Consider the following 17900-nt stretch of genomic DNA (forward strand, 5'->3'; position numbering starts at 1 on the left):
TAAGAGGTAAGGGGATCAGGTATTTTATACCCAGTTTACATGTGAGGAAACAGGCACAGGGAAGTGAAGTGGCTTGTCCAAGGTAGCACAGCTGGCCAGAGACAGCATTAGTACTAGAATGTAGGTCTCCTGACTCTCATTCCCATTCTCTTTCCACTTTGCCAAAATTTTACCCTGAGGAAAGGTACAGCCATGTATTAATAATCCGAGCACTTTTTTTAAGACTATAGCAGCACATTCTCCCAGTTTATCCTGTTCACTGTGTACCTTGCTGGGGTAAAGAACGTAACTCAGTTGTCAATCTAAAAAGAAACAGCTTATACACTTCGGTGAACCCCCCAGTTATTCAGGAGCTAGTTATGGAGTTGTAAATGATCCAGCTTCTTTGTTTCTCCTCCTTTTCCCTCAAACTCCTTGTCTTTTGTCAGTTGCACACCTCATTAGGGTGGATAAGCAAAATACAAGGAGATGAAACACAAGCCAGTTTGTCTATTTGGTAAAAAGTAGAAAGTTTTTGAAGGAAAGAGTTTGAACCTAATAGCTAAAATCAAGTTTAGGGATCATCTGTGCAGGTATTTGAGAACCAGGCTATTTATTTGGGCTACAGAAATGTCCCAAAAAGTAATTAGACCCAGGCATTTGACTTGGAGGAAGATAACTAGACATAATCATGAATTCTGAGAACCTATCTTAACAAGAATTAAAGTAAACTATTCCATCACACATTTAAGAAAATAAATGCTTTAGAAAAACATTATCAAGATTGGTGAGCCCCTAATTTGATTTCAGTATTTTTCTTATGCACTGAGAAGCAGCATGGCCTAATGGAAAGAGAACAAGTCTGGGAGTCAGAGGACCTGAGTTTTAATCCCAGCTCTGCCACCTGCCTCCTGGGCGACGTTAGGAAAGTCACCTATCTTCTCTGTGCCTCAGTTTCACCCCAAATAAAATAAGGATTCAAAACCTGTTTTCCCTTCTCCTTTAACTATGAGCCCCATGAGGGACAGGGACTTGCTCCGACCTGATTGATTTGTATCTACCCCAGTGCTTAGAACAGTGCTTGACACATAGTAAGTGCCTAACAAATACCATAAAAATTTTTCTATTTTTATAAATATATGAGGATTTTAGTCTTGTATGTCCAAAGGTCTCTGAGTGCCTTGTGATTTAGCCAAATAAATTGCCACATTAAAAAATGAAATAGTTAAATAATGTTGAAAATTATTTGAAAATGATCCTGTTCAGAAGTGTTAGAACTTTCTAGTTCATTCCTTATTCTCCCTTACGACCCAATGTACTGTGGCCTGTTTTGACTAGTGGACATTGAAAGAGCAGCAAATTTAAGGAACTTCTGCCAGCTCTTGGGGATGTGTTTATTGCTCTGGTTGGAGTTTGTCCCCATTGCTGCACACACCTTCCCTGGTCACGACCCTTAGTCCTTAGAAGCATGATTCATATTCTTTCCAGATTGAAAACTTGGAGTCATTTGGTAAGTATTTCAACTTCCCCAAATTGGTCTTGAAATATTTGCCATTGCCACACATTGCATACAACTGTCGCCTTCTCCGTTCTTTCCTTTTTTTGTAAACTTCAGAATAAATGAGTCGCTTTCATTCCTTTCCTGTACTTGGCCTTTCTCTTCCATTTCACTGAATCCTCTGTGACAGCTATAGGATTCTGAAAAAATGGGAATTTGGTCACTAAGATAAGACACCCCCACGCCCTTCCCCCAATGATGTAGACACAGCATTCACATTTTTAAAAATGCTTTTAGTTTCCCCTTTAATATTTACCCATCTTCCTTTCATGTCCAGTGCAGTAGTGGGGTTGTGATTATTTAAATCTTTGTTCTTGGACTTGGATGAGGTCCCCAGGGCTAAGCAAATTTAGAGAAAGGCAGAATCCTGGTCTACTGGGCTTGAACCAGCCGGCATGAACATTGAGACATGTCTGTGGATTTGTATTTCTATCTGTTAAATCTGTAGCCCTGCTCCTCTTTCTGTTAAAAAAAGAACCACCACTCAGACTAAGAATGTGTGAGGAAAAAAGTCCCCCCCTCCCCCATTCATTCTAGAAAACCTAAAAAAAAAAGCTCTTTACTATATTTACAATTTTGGTAAGTATGTCAAGGCCAAAGCACAGAAAACCTTAGTGCAAATGGTCTAGATGAAAGTTCTTTGAATATCATATTAAAAATGTTGAATTGAGGTTATTAGCATTATGCTCCCTGACTTGAAACTGTAGCATCTTAGGGAAAGCAAAAATGTTGGTTGGTGAAGGAGTCGGGGTGGCGGGGGGAGGCAATATCATCCCCTAGGGAGTCTATACTGTGCAAGCCCAAATGGTTGCAAATCAGCCAACATATCCTGGGTAGCAGGTGGTCTTTGACACTGGAATGCTGTGCAGGGGTCACATGACACTTTTGGAAAAAACAGTCCAGAAATGCTTGCACATTAGCTCACCAACTAAAACACAGCAGGAGTCTTTGGGGTAAGGCACATGATGCAACGGTAGCAACTGTGAGATGAAGGATGCTGCGGTTTCTGCCCCCCACATTGTTCCTTCTGGGACTTCTCATCTTTTCCTCTTGCTCACTTGCCTGTTGCAGGTTCATCCCCGAGGCCTGGTCTTCATGTACTGTTACCTGTGGGGTTGGCACTCAGGTGCGGATGGTGAAGTGCCAGGTGCTTCTGTCTTTCTCCCAGTCCGTGGCTGACCTGCCCATTGACGAGTGTGAAGGGCCCAAGCCGGTCACTCAGAGAGCGTGTTATGCTGGTCCCTGCAGTGGAGAACTGGCTGAATACAACCCTGGAGAGGCCGATCTGCTCTATGGGGGCCTGCAGGACTTTGAAGAGTTGTATGACTGGGAATACGAAGGCTTCACCGAGTGCTCCGAGTCATGTGGAGGAGGTGAGAAAGGCATATTCTATCCTATCCCCCTCCCCACCCACTTACCTTTCTTTCCTGTTTTCCTTTCTGGTGTACAAATGTGTACTTTGGGCAAAGACTAGTTTAGTGCCTTTCTCCCAAGGACTAAGGTAAGAGGGGGTGTGAAGAAAAGAAGTCTATATGCAGGAGATGTTTGGAATCAAGCCCAGATACTCCCTTTTGGGGTTGAGAAGGTAATGTCAGTTATGAGCCAATATTGTTGTGTGCATTTGTCTTGCAATGGCTCACAGTATTCACCCTGGGCAGAAAAGCAAGAAGCCCAATTCATGCCAACATCACATGAACACTGATGTTGGGTGTCATTTATCGGGTGCTGCAAACAGCAAATAAGGCAGCAAAGCAATGGACAGTCTCTATTTGTGTATAGTGGGGTTGGTCCTGTAGATCCTGCATTGGACTTTTCAGGCATTCATTCATTCAGTCATTCAATTGTATTTATTGAGTGCTTACTGTGTGCAGAGCACTGTACTAACCGCTTGGGAAGTACAAGTTGGCAATGTATAGAGACGGTCCCTACCCAACAGCGGGCTCACAGGCCGGGGGAGGGCATTCCAGGCCAGGGGGAGGACGTGGCCCAGGGGGCGACGGCAGGACAGGCGAGAACGAGGCACAGTGAGGAGGTTAGTGGCAGAGGATCGGAGGGTATGGGCTGGGCTGTAGAAGGAAAGAAGGGAGGTGAGGTAGGAGGGGACGAGGTGATGGAGAGCCTTGAAGCCGAGAGTGAGGAGTTTTTGCCTGATGCATAGGTTGATTGGTAGCCACTGGAGATTTTTGAGGAGAGGAGTAACATGCCCCGAGAGTTTCTGCACAAAGATGATCCGGGCAGCAGTGTGAAGTATAGATTGAAGTGGGGAGAGACAGGAGGATGGGAGATCAGAGAGGAGGCTGATGCAGTAATCCAGTCGGGATAGGATGAGAGATTGAGGCATATAATCACCCACGGGTAAATGTCTCGAGTTCAAGGGACAGCTATAAAGTGTATATCCTAATGCAAAGAGCATGAGACTTGGAGTCAGGAGATGCAGGTTCTAGGCCCTAACCTCTGCTTCTACCCAGCTGTGCAAGTCAATCTCTCTGTGCCGCAGTTTCCTTATCTATTAAGTTGGAGCTAAGATTCCCTGATCTCTGTACCTCTTAGATTGTGAGCTGTGTGAGACAAAGATTATGTCTCAGTTGATTATTCTGTATCTGCTCCAGAGTTTAGTACATATATGTGCTTTATAAATACCATAACCGTGTGTATACATATATATACATGCATGTTGAGCTACTCCTTGACTTAAGTTGGGGCTCCAGTGCAAAAGAAAAGCATATGGCCAAGATAACTATCAGTGTGCTGGCCTGAAGCAGATGGTCTTGGTACTTGAAGCATTGCTGAGGTCATGGGTTATGAATATTGTGCATATAATTCCACACACACTGTATTGGATCCATAAGGGTGAACTTTATGATTTGAATGATAAGGTTTCTAACCTGTAGAACTCAGAGGCAGTTTCGGAAATCTCTTGTAAGGTTTAGGTTCCTCTCAATGGTCAAAAAAGGGGTGGGTGGCAAATTTAAAATCCCATAGACACTGCTGGCATCAGTGAACCTGGGGTCTTTTTCATGAATGTAAAAGTTTTCCATAGACACTTAGCAGCAGTAGGCCACCCTCTGCTCCAAATCCCTTTCCCCTCAACATGGATTTTGATTACCTAGGTATAGTGCCTGTCTCCTCCTCTAGACTGTGAGCTCATTGTGAGTAGGGAATGTGACTACCAACTCTGTGGTATTGTACTCCCCCAAGTGCTGAGTACAGTCTTTGTGCACAGTAAGTGCTCAGTAAATACCACTGATTGATGGATAGTGGAAGACTATTCAGTCTCTCTCATGGTCAAAAAACACTTTCAGCCTAGAATTGTTTCAAACCACTAAGCTGCCTCCACCACTGAAGATCCTCACTTACGTATTATAAAGAAGTGCTAAGTTGACTAGGAAAACTATGTCTCAGGGCTGGGATTGTGTTAGCTGCTCCTTCTTAAAAGGCAACTTTTAGGCATGGAGAGAGGTAGAATCAATACAGCCAAAGGGTTCACAGTTCAAGTAAAAAGGAATGAAGGATGGAACAATTGCAAGAAAATGTAGTATTTTCCCCAGCAGGTCTTTTACAAGGAGTTTAATAATCCTGGCTCTGGATTTTTGTTTGTTTGTAAAATCTTCCAATTTCAAACCTTGGAATTTGAAAGTGTTTTAATGGAGAGCCCTGGCATGTGAAAGCCTAAATTTTAAAAGCTGATTTCACAAGACAGTGTGCTGGAAAACTGCTGTTGTACTGATGGTATTTCTCCACTAGTTTTCAGAGGGATATTTTTTTTTTCTTGTGTAACAAGAGAAGATAGCTTGAATAGCATTTGTTGTCACTAAGCCAAGGGAGAAACTGAAACATCTAAATGGGAAGATGGAGTAGTGACCTGGCCTGTGTTCCCTGGGTGGAGGTGAGCTAGGAGGAGGGAAGAGGGGTGCTCAGCTTTTTGCCAATTCATGAAAAGTTAACTATGTAGCTGGTTCATCTTGGGAGTTTTCCTCTTTGAACCACCACTCCAGAGAAAAGCCATGGGGAAAAGTTGAAGAAGCAACTTCAGCATTACAAAAGACCATAATAATAATTGAGGTATTTGCAACCTACGCATCAGGCAGAAACTCCTCACTCTCGGCTTCAAGGCTCTCCATCACCTCGCCCCCTCCTACCTCACCTCCCTTCTCTCCTTCTACAGCCCAGCCCGCACCCTCCGCTCCTCCGCCACTAATCTCCTCACCGTGCCTTGTTCTTGCCTGTCCCGCCATCGACCCCCGGCCCACGTCATCCCCCTGGCCTGAAATGCCCTTCCTCTGCCCATCCGCCAAGCTAGCTCTCTTCCTCCCTTCAAGGCCCTACTGAGAGCTCACCTCCTCCAGGAGGCCTTCCCAGACTGAGCCCCCGCTCCATCCCCCCAGCCTTACCTCCTTCCCTTCCCCACAGCACCTGCATATATGTATATATGTTTGTACGTATTTATTACTCTATTTATTTTACTTGTACATATCTATTCTATTTATTTTATTTTGTTAATATGTTTTGTTTTGTTCTCTGTCTCCCCCTTTTAGACTGTGAGCCCACTGTTGGGTAGGGACTGTCTCTATATGTTGCCAACTTGTACTTCCCAAGTGCTTAGTACAGTGCTCTGCACACAGTAAGCGCTCAATAAATACGATTGATTGATTGATTGATTGATTGATTAAGCGCTTACTTGTGCCAGGCACGATACTAAACTCTAGGATGGATACAAGCAAATCGGGTTGGACACAGTCCCTGTCCCACATGGGGCTCACAGTCTCAATCCCCATTTTACAGATGAGGTAATTGTAGCACAAATCAGGAAAATGTCTTTCCCAAGGTCACACAACAGACAAGTTGCGGACCTGGGATTAGAAACCGGGATTAGAAGCCAGGACCCTCGGACTCCGAGGCCCGTGCTCTATCCATTGTGCCACATTGTTTCTGTAATGTGGAAACCCAAAGCCTTTTCTCCCAATGTAATCCCCTTTTGGACAGAATACACAAATTGTCAGGGGCCCACCCCAGACCCTTAAATTGCTGCTTTTGCACTGCCAGTTTAGGGGACTGGTTTAGAAAATCAGTCCAAACTTTATTAGAATGAAATGAAGAATTGCTAGTCCTGGGCTTTAAAAAATGTGCATTTTAAAAATGGTATTTATTCATGGACTGACGCAAGAGAGTCATAACTTTGAATCACAGTAACAATCATGTCTGGAACTTCAGAAGTAGATGGAAGAAATAGGCTCTGCAATGGAGTTTATAAATAGCTAGATACCTTTATCTTCAAGAATCCACCTGTTCCCCTCACCCCGATCAGGAACCTAAGATCCAACAAGTGTGCTAAGGAATGAATTTATTTGAAAGCATTCTCTGTGCATTAATGTGGAAATAAAATGTAGGTGGTTAACATACCACCTGATCCCTTCCTGTAGGAGTTCTTTGCCTCAACTCTCCCCCTCTCCTCCTTCTCCCCCTCCTCCCCCTCTCCATCCCCCCAGCCTTACCTCCTTCCCTTCCCCACAGCACCTGTATATATATATATATGTTTGTACGTATTTATTACTCTATTTATTTATTTTACTTGTACATATCTATTCTATTTATTTTATTTTGTTAATATGTTTTGTTTTGTTCTCTGTCTCCCCATTCTAGACTGTGAGCCCACTGTTGGGTAGGGACTGTCTCTATATGTTGCCAACTTGTACTTCTCAAGTGCTTAGTACAGTGCTCTGCACACAGTAAGTGCTCAATAAATACGATTGATTGATTGATTTGCCGAACATTAATTATAGTTTGTGTGCTTGTTACAATTATGGTACCACTGAAGTTTCTTAGAGCTCAAACTGTCAGCAAATGGACATATCTAGTGCCTGCAACTCTGGGCCTAGGCAATAATTGTTTTTGAAATGTTAGAGTTGAAAATACCAAAGTGGCGAAAATATTCATAGACATACAATTCATGTGATGTCCATATGAACCAAAGAAATTTAATATACAGACCATATATTCAAAAATCATAGTGTGACAACATTTTATTATGTTATTTGGTCTCCCTTGATCTTCCACCTGTGTTATGCAAGAGATGATATGTTTTTCTAATCATTTTACCTAAATTCAATCCAAAATTTGCAGGATTAAGGAATCAATTCTAAATTATTTTTTTTCTTGCAAGACAGATCAACCTAATTTTATTGCTTTTGTAATCTCAGGAGGTGAAATAGACACAAAAGTAACCTTTCACCTTTGAGAGGTAGCAACCAGAAGGAACTGGTTAGCAATTGAATCTGTAGTTAGTGGCTGCATGTCCCAGAGCTGTCATCAAATATCATGTAACAATTATGCTATTCTGCTAGATATAAACACTGAAAATCCCATTTGCTTGAAGATTGAAAGTGAACTTAAACCACTTAGATCTGTGTCCTATGTCCCACCCTCACCTCCCCGTTTTGTTTGAATTTCCCACATATGAACTAATATGCATGTTCCAGGAAAACAGTTGAAATTGAACAGCTTCATTTTGTTGAAATCCTGGGCAACAGAATCAATAGTAAAATCCATCTGAAGGAGAACCTGAAATCAAGTCACTCTCAGGAAAAATAGAGGGGGAAGACTTTTACCTGTTGTTCCCTCTCACATGAGCTCCCTTTTGGTATGTTTGCCAAGAACATTTCTGAAAATCATAAAAATCACAGTTTTAGAAGACTTGCTCCAGCACTGAGTGTTCAATTAGGATTAAGTATACCAATCCTATATTCCTCCTTTCACTCTCCCCATTATTTCTCTGGTGGGTTGCACTGCGGGTGTGTGAAGTCACCAGGAACACTGAGAGCAATTATTGCATTCATTCAACAAATATTTGTCAAACATCCATATACATGGCACAGTTTTAGGTGCTGCAGTTTGTCCGAATAATGTAGAAGACACAGTTTCAGGAAACAACCAGGCAGAAGTAAGGTGAATTAAGTTAAAAACTAAATAATGTATAGATATTATAATCAGAAGTAAAGAAATACCTTTAGGACCCTGTCCATAGGTCAGTACCCTGACAAAATTTCCTCACTTCGATCTGGGATTAATCAATCAATAGTATTCATTGAGTGTTTACCCTGTCTAGAGCGCTATACTAAGCACTTGGGAGTGTACAGTCGGTATAGCTTTTTTTGGGAATGGGAATTCTCCAATTCCCGCCCCTCCCCCTCCCCCCTCCCCCCACACTATCAGTGAACACTCCTAGAATGGAGATGCTCATGGGAGTTTTCAGCGTCCACCATTTCTGCATTCCCTTTCCATTTCTTTCCCATTTACTGGTGGGGGGGCGGGCAAGGGGGAGGGTGTGTGTGTTTGTGTGTGTGTGTGTGTGTGTGTGTGTGTGAGAGAGAGAGAGAGAGAGAGAGAGAGAGAGCAAGAGAGAGAGAGAGGAACGTTTGGAGAATTTTAAAACAAGCATTTGTCTATATGATTATAAATTAGAATGAGTAAAGGCATAGAAATCTTTCAATGAGCATGAAGCTTTGCATTTCTTTGGGTTTTACAGAACACCCTGAAAAATCATGACTTCCAGGGCAGTGGGAGAGCCGGGGCAGGCAGGTTCATTAACGAGGGAGTTCATTGGTTAATAAGTTGAAGTTTGGCAGCTCCAGGATTTGTTCCGAGTAGTTTGCATCCTTTTGAAAGGATTTGATCATTGCACTGGTAATGCCAATCCATTGTATTGGGAAATGGTACCGATTATATCAACATTTCTTGGGAAATACTGTGATTAATTACCAGTCTCTAAGTTGTCAATGCCGGGCCCTGCCAAATGCAAAAGAACACCCCGCTGTCAGCCTACAACATATGAAGGAGCTAATTGAGTGCCTATTAGTAAACCTCCAGCCCTCCACCCTGAACTGACCCCACTTTGTAAATTTTCCATTTTGAACTTCCCAAAAAGTTTACAAAAATTAAAACAAAGGGAGTCTATATTGGCAGCATGGAAAATATGATTGCTGAATATGCTGTTGGAGAACATTTTGACTGGCTTGTCAAATAAGAAGAACACAGATATTCCTAGGCTAGTCCCCTTTAAAGTGATAGCCATCCACCATGAATACTCAGTGTAAGTGTACAGCAGTGACTGATTTATAAGCATTAAGGAATCTTGCTACATGGGCAGTGCCTTCTCTTGGAAACTATTAGATTGAGAGGCAGAAGACAGAGGGCCACATGAGGTAGATTCCATAGCTGCTGTTGTTATTTGGAAACTCTACTGCTGTGTGAAACAATTGGCAATGATCTTATTAGCCTAAACTTCTTCCAACTCTGTAGATTCCTGAGTGTTCAGCATCAAGCACAAGTGATCTGAAGGTCCCTGTGTGTGAGCGCTTCTGATCATTCATTTCCTAGCTTTCCAGTGACCTGTGCTGTTCCCTTGAATTCCAGAACCTACCAGGAGAAAATGGAAAATTGTTTTTAATGGAGTTAGTCACCACAATTTCTTAGTTCTCTCGCTTCATTCCACCTTCCAAACCTTCCGTAGGTCACTGAAGACAGAAACCAGAATCAGGAGGCAGCAAGGAAGCAAGGAAAAGCTTTAAACCTTGACTGCTGACACACACAAAGCAGAGCAATCTGACAGCAACTCCAGTTTACAAACTCTGGACGAGCTAATGTTGCTTTGGTCCTCCCTTCCAAGTACACCACTCTCCCCTTAATTAAAAATATAAGATGCAAATATCCAGAGCCGTTTTTGGCACCTTGCCTACTGTGTAAAATTATCTAGTTTCAGCAGCCTAGTCTCACCTCTACCACCAGAAAAAAGAAAAGAAAAACACACCACGCACAAAACCAAGTGTTCCTAGCAAATGTCACTGGATATTGCTGAATTACTTAAATGAAATGCCACCAAACTGTATGAGCAACTCAGCAATATACAGTGACATTTGCTAGGAACACTTGGTTTTGTGCGTGGTGTGTTTTTCTTTTCTTTTTTCTGGTGGTAGATTTTGTGTGGAGTGTGTTTTGGTTTTGTGTGGGGTGTGTCTTTCTTTTGTGGGGGGGCAGATTTGAGACTAGGCTGCACTCCTTGTGGCAGAACCTCTCAGAGGTCACAAATCTAAGAGTTTTGTCTCCCTGACTCTTTATGAGATTGGCAGCCCCAAGCTTTAAACTGCCCACTCCCATGTTTTCAAATAAGATCCATACCAGCTACCAAGACCTCCCACCAGTTTGCTGGTCTATGCTCCATCAACCCTCACACAAGCTCTCTCTGTACTATGGCCTGATGGCGTGATTTGTGTGCAGGTGTCCAGGAGGCTGTGGTGAGTTGCCTGAATAAACAAACGAGAGAGACCGCAGATGAGGGTCTGTGCATGACCAGTCGGCGGCCTCCCCAGCTCCTAAAAGCCTGCAGCTTGGAGCCCTGCCCTGCAAGGTAAGCTATTCCACGTTCTCTTGGACAGCATGTGCTGGACTGAGTGCATCTTTCCGCATGAAAGACCAGACCATTATTATTACCTGATGTTTTGAAAACCAATTAGCATCAGTTCAAAATTCTAGTCAGATCCACTTAAATTTAATTGAAACCAGGACTTTTGAAATCCACCCAGTGGCCATTCATGGAGTCCTGAAGTACATGTTGCATGTAACAGTGTGACATATATAGCATGCAAGTGCGCTGCTGCCTTTTGCTGAAAGGATCATGAAGTTGGCTTGTATTTCTATGACTTTTGCCATGTTCTGGCTGGCCTTCAAAGTCCAAACACCACTCCAACTAATTCTCTTTTACCTTAGGGCAGTGGGAGGTTGTGTTTTGGGAACCCATAATCTTGCCCTGGTATCTGGGTGGTTTAACTGATCTACTCTGAAATCTGTCAGTGTGCAGTACAGGTTTATTACAACATGCAATCTTGTATGTAGTCCTCATGCAGAAAATCAGTTACTTACAACCTTTAATTGTTCAGCCCTGTGACTTATTTTTAATCACACTAAATGCTAAACAAATCCAGTCATTCAGGCCACATCATTTTTAGATGTTTTAAGGTACTTGCCTGAAGAGTCTAGTGTGTACCATAGCTCCGTAGAAACTAAAACCACTGATATGTAACTTGCTGCTCAAAAATGAAGATGCCCAAATCTCAGCACTGCAAATCCTTTTAGTAGGATGAAAAATGTTACAATAGGTTCATACCATATATTCTGGGCAAGGGATTATTTTCCAGTTTAATTTCTTCCAGTCCTATAAGCTAATTTCTCCTTAGACACATAAACTACTTAGTCCTTTGCCTGAAGTGGCTGAAATTAAGAAAGTGATAGGCTTGTTTAATTTTCAGGACACTTGTGTAGAGCCTTTTGGTATAACTGGCTCTCCTTTTAAATCAATTTAAGTGAAAGTATTAGAAAAATAGCTTTTTTGAATTGAGAGCTATTATATTTTCTACCTTGTTTTAGAGACTTCAAGCTTAATTCTTGTTTTGAATTGTACGTTCAACTCTGTAATATTGCTTGGGGCACAAATACTTTAAATTTATAAAACACCACCACAGGTTGGTTAAAATACTTATACCACATATGCCCCATTTACTTGAACCTGCCACATTCAAAATTTGGGCAAATCAAGCTCATTATTTTTCAGTCAAACAGAAGTGCCTACTAAACGAAATGCCTACTGAACACAAAGGATAATATTAGGCATATATCATGATGCAAACCAGTTGTATTTGTTGTGGTTGTCTCGTGGGGTACATTTTCCCCTTAGGAAAAGTAATATAGAATTTATTTATGTGTTATATACACATAAACATTACTGAACTATAATTTAATCATTATTAAAGTGATTCAAAGTGTAATATCACAATGTGAAATAAATGAGGAGTTGTAAAATCATTGAATCTTTGCTGCAAAAATAGAAGCTTGTTCTTTCAGTGGTATTATTGGTACCACCAGGGGTATCATTATCAGTGACATTTATTAAGCACTTACTGTCTACAGAGCACTGTACCTAGCACTTGAAAGAGTACAGTACATTAGAGTTGGTAGACAGGAACCCTGCCCTCAAGGAGCTTACAAGGTGGTTATGGTTTTTCAACATGAGTGAATAAATTGTCCAGTTTAGGTTGAAGAACAACATTCTTCTTTTCTTCTTAAAGGCCCTTGTATCAGGTGAGTTCCTTCTGAAAGCTTTGAACACTTTGTGCACCTTTGAACTCCATTCTCCGTTAGTTGTCTTCAGTCATATTTATAAATCCATCTCAATCATCTTACCCCTTCCTATCTTACCTCACTGATCTCTTACTACAATTCAGGCTACTCACTTAGCTCCTCTAATACCAAACTACTCACTGTACCTCAATCTTGTCTATCTTGTTGCTGACCCCTGGCCTGGAACTCCCTCCCACTTTGTGTACGACAGACCACCCTTCTAAAATCACATCTTCCCCAACTCATTCCTCATTTACCCTACTCCCTCTACTTGGTGTTGCCTATGCACTTGTATCTTTACCCTGTAAGCACTTGATATTCACCCCACCCTCAGCCCCATAGCACTTATTTACGTTTTCATAATATATTTTAATGTCTGCCTCACCACTAGACTGTAAATTCCTTGTAGGCTGGGAACTCTGTTGTATGGTCCTCTCCCAAGTGCTTAGTACATTGTTCTGCACACAGTAAGTGCTCAGTAAATACCATTGCTTGATTGAATGATTGATCTGCTTTTTGGAAAATTGATGCAAGACTTCTTATTTAAACTTTTTAATTGGATTGTCCAAGTGACCTAGTATAAGGATCACAGGCCTGGGACTCAGAAGACCTGGGTTCTAATTCAGGCTCCACCGTTTGCCTGCTGTGCGACCTTGGACAAGTCACTTAACTTCTATGTGCCTCAGTTATCTTGTCTATATCTGCTCTCCTTTCCTCTTGGATTATGAGCTCCATGTAGAACAAAGACTTTGTTCAGTAGCATTATAATCCATCACCTCCAATGGTTAGTATGGTGCTTGGCACATATTAAGCGCTTAACAAATGCCAAAATTATTATTATTGTTATTATTAAGTTCAGTGAGGTCCTTGTTGGACAATGCTTTGGGTGAATGAGGTGCAATTAATTCAGTGCCATCCTGATCATCCATTTCTAAATTGAATGCCTTCCCAATTCAATAACTTCTCAAGAGTCAATTCAACATCTTAAAGACCTGATCCAATTCATCATTGAATGCTTACTCTCAACCAATGAAGGGAGGGAGTGGGAAGGGATTTACTAGCCTGCAATGCTCAGCTGGAAATTTGGGACTAACCAGGTATATGTGTGGAGTAAGCATCAATCGTACAGGATATATCCTTGGGATGGTTGTATCATGGGTTGGCTGTAATCCAAAGTCTGCCTGGATTGTACTAGTACTAGGAAGAAGGTGACCTTACCTGGAAGATATGCTGAAAATATTTTAAACTGTTACCTCTATATGCCATGTGATTGAAGGAAAGACATGAAATGGTGCCTCCAATACCAAGAGAACTAATGGTCGTCAAACTATACAAGCTTAATCCATTTTAAGAATTTTTGTATTGATTTAAGGGAAAGACTTCTGTGCCTCAGTTTCCTCATCTGTAAAATGGGGATGAAATTCCTGTTTTCCCTCCCCTTTAGACTGTGAGCCCCACGTGGGACAGGAGCTGTTTGACCTGATTTTCTTATATCTACTCCAGTGCTTAGTACAGTGCCTGGAACATAGAAAGCACTTAAAATAGCCCAGTTATGATTGTCACTATTAGGCTTATCTGTACAAATAACTCAGGTTGCTAGTGGGCTTTGCCATGACTTCTCGATGAGTTACCACAAATCAGTTCTATGTCATACAGGTAAGTCTTTGCTAGATAGCAGACCAGGCCATCTTCAGACCCTTAAAATCAATCAATCATTTGATAAAATTTATTGAGCTCTTACTCTTAGCCTAGCACTGTACTAAGCACTTGGGAGAGTACAATATAGTTAGTAGATGATCCCTACCATCAAGAAGTTTAAAGTCTATTGTGGGGGAATGACAAACTTAAAATAAATTGTAGGTATGACAAATCAATAATAGGTACATATATGCAGTGGGGAGGAGAGGGCTGGGTGCTTAAATGGGGAAGACTAAAATGCATAGGTAATTCAGCAGTTAGGGAAAATAGGGTGAGGTGATTAATCAGGGAAGACTTCCTTCAGGAGAAGTGATTTTAGTAGGGCTTTGAGATGGGGAGAAGATCTGCCAGATGTGAACCTTTCCAGCGGGGTTGCCAACTGCTGAAAATGATTTTTACAAACGGTATGAAAGAAAGGTACTAGCTTACAAACTTTTTTACTGACAAACATTTGTATAATGTAAAATAACTGGGCATCCATTATGGCATCTATTTGACCCATAGCTAGGTAATGCTGAGTACCCAGCCAATAGGAATAGAGCTCTTCAGGGCCTGCAAACCCAGTGGTGTGGGATCAGGGAGAGAGGGGGACACTGGGGAAAAACACAGTTCCCCCATCCTTCCTACCTGTCTTCTGCCTCCTGCCTTAGAGCCCTCAAACAGCTGCCCCCTAGTTCTTTCCCTCAGGCAAATGGACACGATTAGGGGAGGAGAGTGGGAAAGAGCAGGAGGACAAGGTACTAAAAGGAGAGAGGGGGAGGAGAAGGTGAGCTGGGGGTGAGGGGAATGGATGGAAGAGAGAGAGGAAAGAGAAGAGTTGGAAGGTAGAAGGAAAGGAAAAGGAAAAAAATAAAAAGGGAGAAGGGCGAGATGAGAGATGGGAGGAAGGAAAGGATGTGCTCTCTCCTCTCCTCTTATTCCCTTCCCCTTTGGCCCGTTCAACCCGGTGGACAGACAGGCAACCAGTCACAGGTGCATCACTTTAAAAATGATATGGGGATAGGGAAACCATGACCCCACAAGGGGGGAGAAGATGGGGCACCTGACCTGAGTGGGGCTTGAAGGTGAGGTCCAGGAAGTAGGGAGGAGGAGGAGGCAGCCGTACCTAGCTCCCTGATTCCAGATCCCGTGCTCGCAACAGATGATTTTGTTTTCTCCCCAGCTGGGGAGCAGAGGGGACACTGTGGCTCAAACTCCAGGGCTGGCACCACCACCACCACTGATTGGCTAGGGATAGCAAACAAATGGTAGAAATAGGACTAGAACTCATGACCTTCTGACCCCCAGGCCCTTGCTCTATCCACTATGCCATGCTGCTTCTTCAAGTATCCAAGCTCTCTCCCTTTTGGGAAATGGAGTAGTTGTTTTTCTGCCACAGTGTGGCTTCATGTACCTGGGGCAGAGGGGCGCCACCCTGGGCAACCACTGGGCCATGGTGTAGAGCAAATAAGATCCCCCGTGCCATTGCCTTAGAGTGGTGGCCATCCATATTTTATGGATATTGCAATCTTTTTAGAGGCTTTGTGGACACGGCCAATTTCAAGTTGTTTTTACAGACTGTATATGGATTTAGAGGTGGTTGGCAACCTGCTTTCCATACACTAACAACAAGGTGATAAATAGGCAAGTTTACTCTACAAATTTATCTGGTCTCGGGGCAGGGTGGAGCCCAGAGGAATAAAGAGTAGCAAAGAGGAAGCCAGTCTCTGACTGGTTTTCTTTGCCCAGGAAGCAGCGGCAAATGCCATTCACATCAGCTCCTTTGGTTGCTGGAAAATGTACAAACTACAGGAACCCAGCCCCTTACCCTGTAGGGAAATGTAGTTCCAACTCACTTTTCCTTCAGTTCTTTTGCCCTAATTCCAATGAGGAGTTGGATTAGTTGTTTTAAAAAAACATCACAGCCTAGCAATGCATATATAGATAAATGCTGAGGATGAGCATAAGATACATGTATGGTAAGCGTGGTTGTTGGGTGGACTCATCAGTGGTATTAGTAAGTGCTTAGTAAATACAGAATACTATACTAAGCACTCAGTTGATGGTGTTATAAATTAATTGGGAAAGGCTTCTTGGAGGAGGAGGAGGAGGAGGAGGAGGAGGAGGAGGAAAAGGGATTATAGAATATTGCATACCCCCACCCTCTATCTGAATGATACTAAAAGGGCTCCACAAGCAATACCTCCTCAGGGTTGAACCTTGGAAGGAAAGTGTTAAAACTTAAGGAGAGGTTAGTCATACCCTTCAGAGCTAACAGACCACCACTCTCCCCACATTCAGAGCCTTATTAAAATCACATCTCCTCCAAGAGTTCTTCTCCGACTAAGCCCTCATTTTCCCTACTCCCTCTCCCTTCTGCATCACCCTTGCATTTGGCTTTGTACCCTTTATTCACCCCACCCTCAGCCCCAAAGCACTTATATACATATCCATAATTTACTTCAAGGTCTGTCTCCCCCTCTAGACTATAAGCTCCTTGTGGGCAGGGAACATGTCTACCAAGTCTGTTGTACTCTCCCATGTGCTTAATACAGTGCTCTGCACACAGTAAGTGTTCAATAAATGCAAATGATTGATTGGATTAGGGAAGAGCCCAATGCTTTGCTATTCCACATCTCATCTTATGACCTTTAAAGGGAAGTTAATTCTGAGATAGTTCACAGTAAGACAGCAAATATGCTGGTATTTTTTTGTTTTAAAAAGAGTTGAAAATTCATTCCTTTCTTTTTGGAAACAAAAATGACCTTTGTTCCCACACTTTATATTTTGCTTCCCCCTTTGTCCTCTTCATCGTCCCCCTAGTGCTGTCATTCCAAGATCATCTCCCTTGTTTGCAAAAGCATTGGCATCAATAGCTCAGGAAAGCCAAAAAGCACCAGTTTCCCCAGCTCCCTTCCCCCATACACATACACAAGAGCCATGCCTGTTATTAATTATAAGCATTCGATAGCCTGGCCGGAGTGTGTTGAAAAGATTTGGTAAATGTGTGTGGAGGAGGGGAGAGAAGTAAGCAATGAAAGCCAGATGGCTGAAAATGAAGGAAATTCCAGGCAATTTCTGCAGCTTTGTTCTTACATACTTTCAAAACTAAACTTTTATTCCTATGCAACACAGAACAGCTGACTCGTACAGAATAGATAAACAGTGAAGAAAAAGCACATAGTTCCAGGAATTGGGCTCAGTTTCCCTTCTCCTCTTCTCCTTTCTCAGCCCTTTCTTAGGAAAGACAAGGGCTCTCAAAGATGTTTGAGAGTCCCATGTTCTGAAGCCAGAAAGAAACAAACTGATTGGGTGCTTAGAGAGCACTTGGTCTCCTTTTTTCCCAAAGGTGTCTGTATTTGTGTGATGAACATTTTTATGCATGCTGGGAGCAAAATATTTCCAGTTTCATCCTTTCTCACCTGTCAACCTGGTCAGAATAAAAGTACTGAAAGCCCTAGACCAGCTTTATCTCCAAATATTTTGTCCCTTGCTCTCCTGAACTTTGCAAGTTCCTTAC

General features: G+C 42.4%; 1 protein-coding gene across 1 annotated transcript in view; it reads left to right on the forward strand.

Moving 5' to 3' along the window:
- Positions 1 to 17900, forward strand: part of ADAMTSL1 (ADAMTS like 1) — a 714148-nt gene that overhangs the window by 590813 nt on the left and 105435 nt on the right. The window contains exons 15-16 of the mRNA XM_038769612.1: positions 2609 to 2910; positions 10808 to 10937. Coding sequence (XP_038625540.1) covers positions 2609 to 2910; positions 10808 to 10937 — 432 coding nt within the window. The remainder of the gene's footprint in view (positions 1 to 2608; positions 2911 to 10807; positions 10938 to 17900) is intronic.

This window comes from Tachyglossus aculeatus, chromosome X4 (assembly GCF_015852505.1).
Source record: "Tachyglossus aculeatus isolate mTacAcu1 chromosome X4, mTacAcu1.pri, whole genome shotgun sequence".
In the NCBI taxonomy this organism is placed as follows: Eukaryota; Metazoa; Chordata; class Mammalia; order Monotremata; family Tachyglossidae; genus Tachyglossus; species Tachyglossus aculeatus.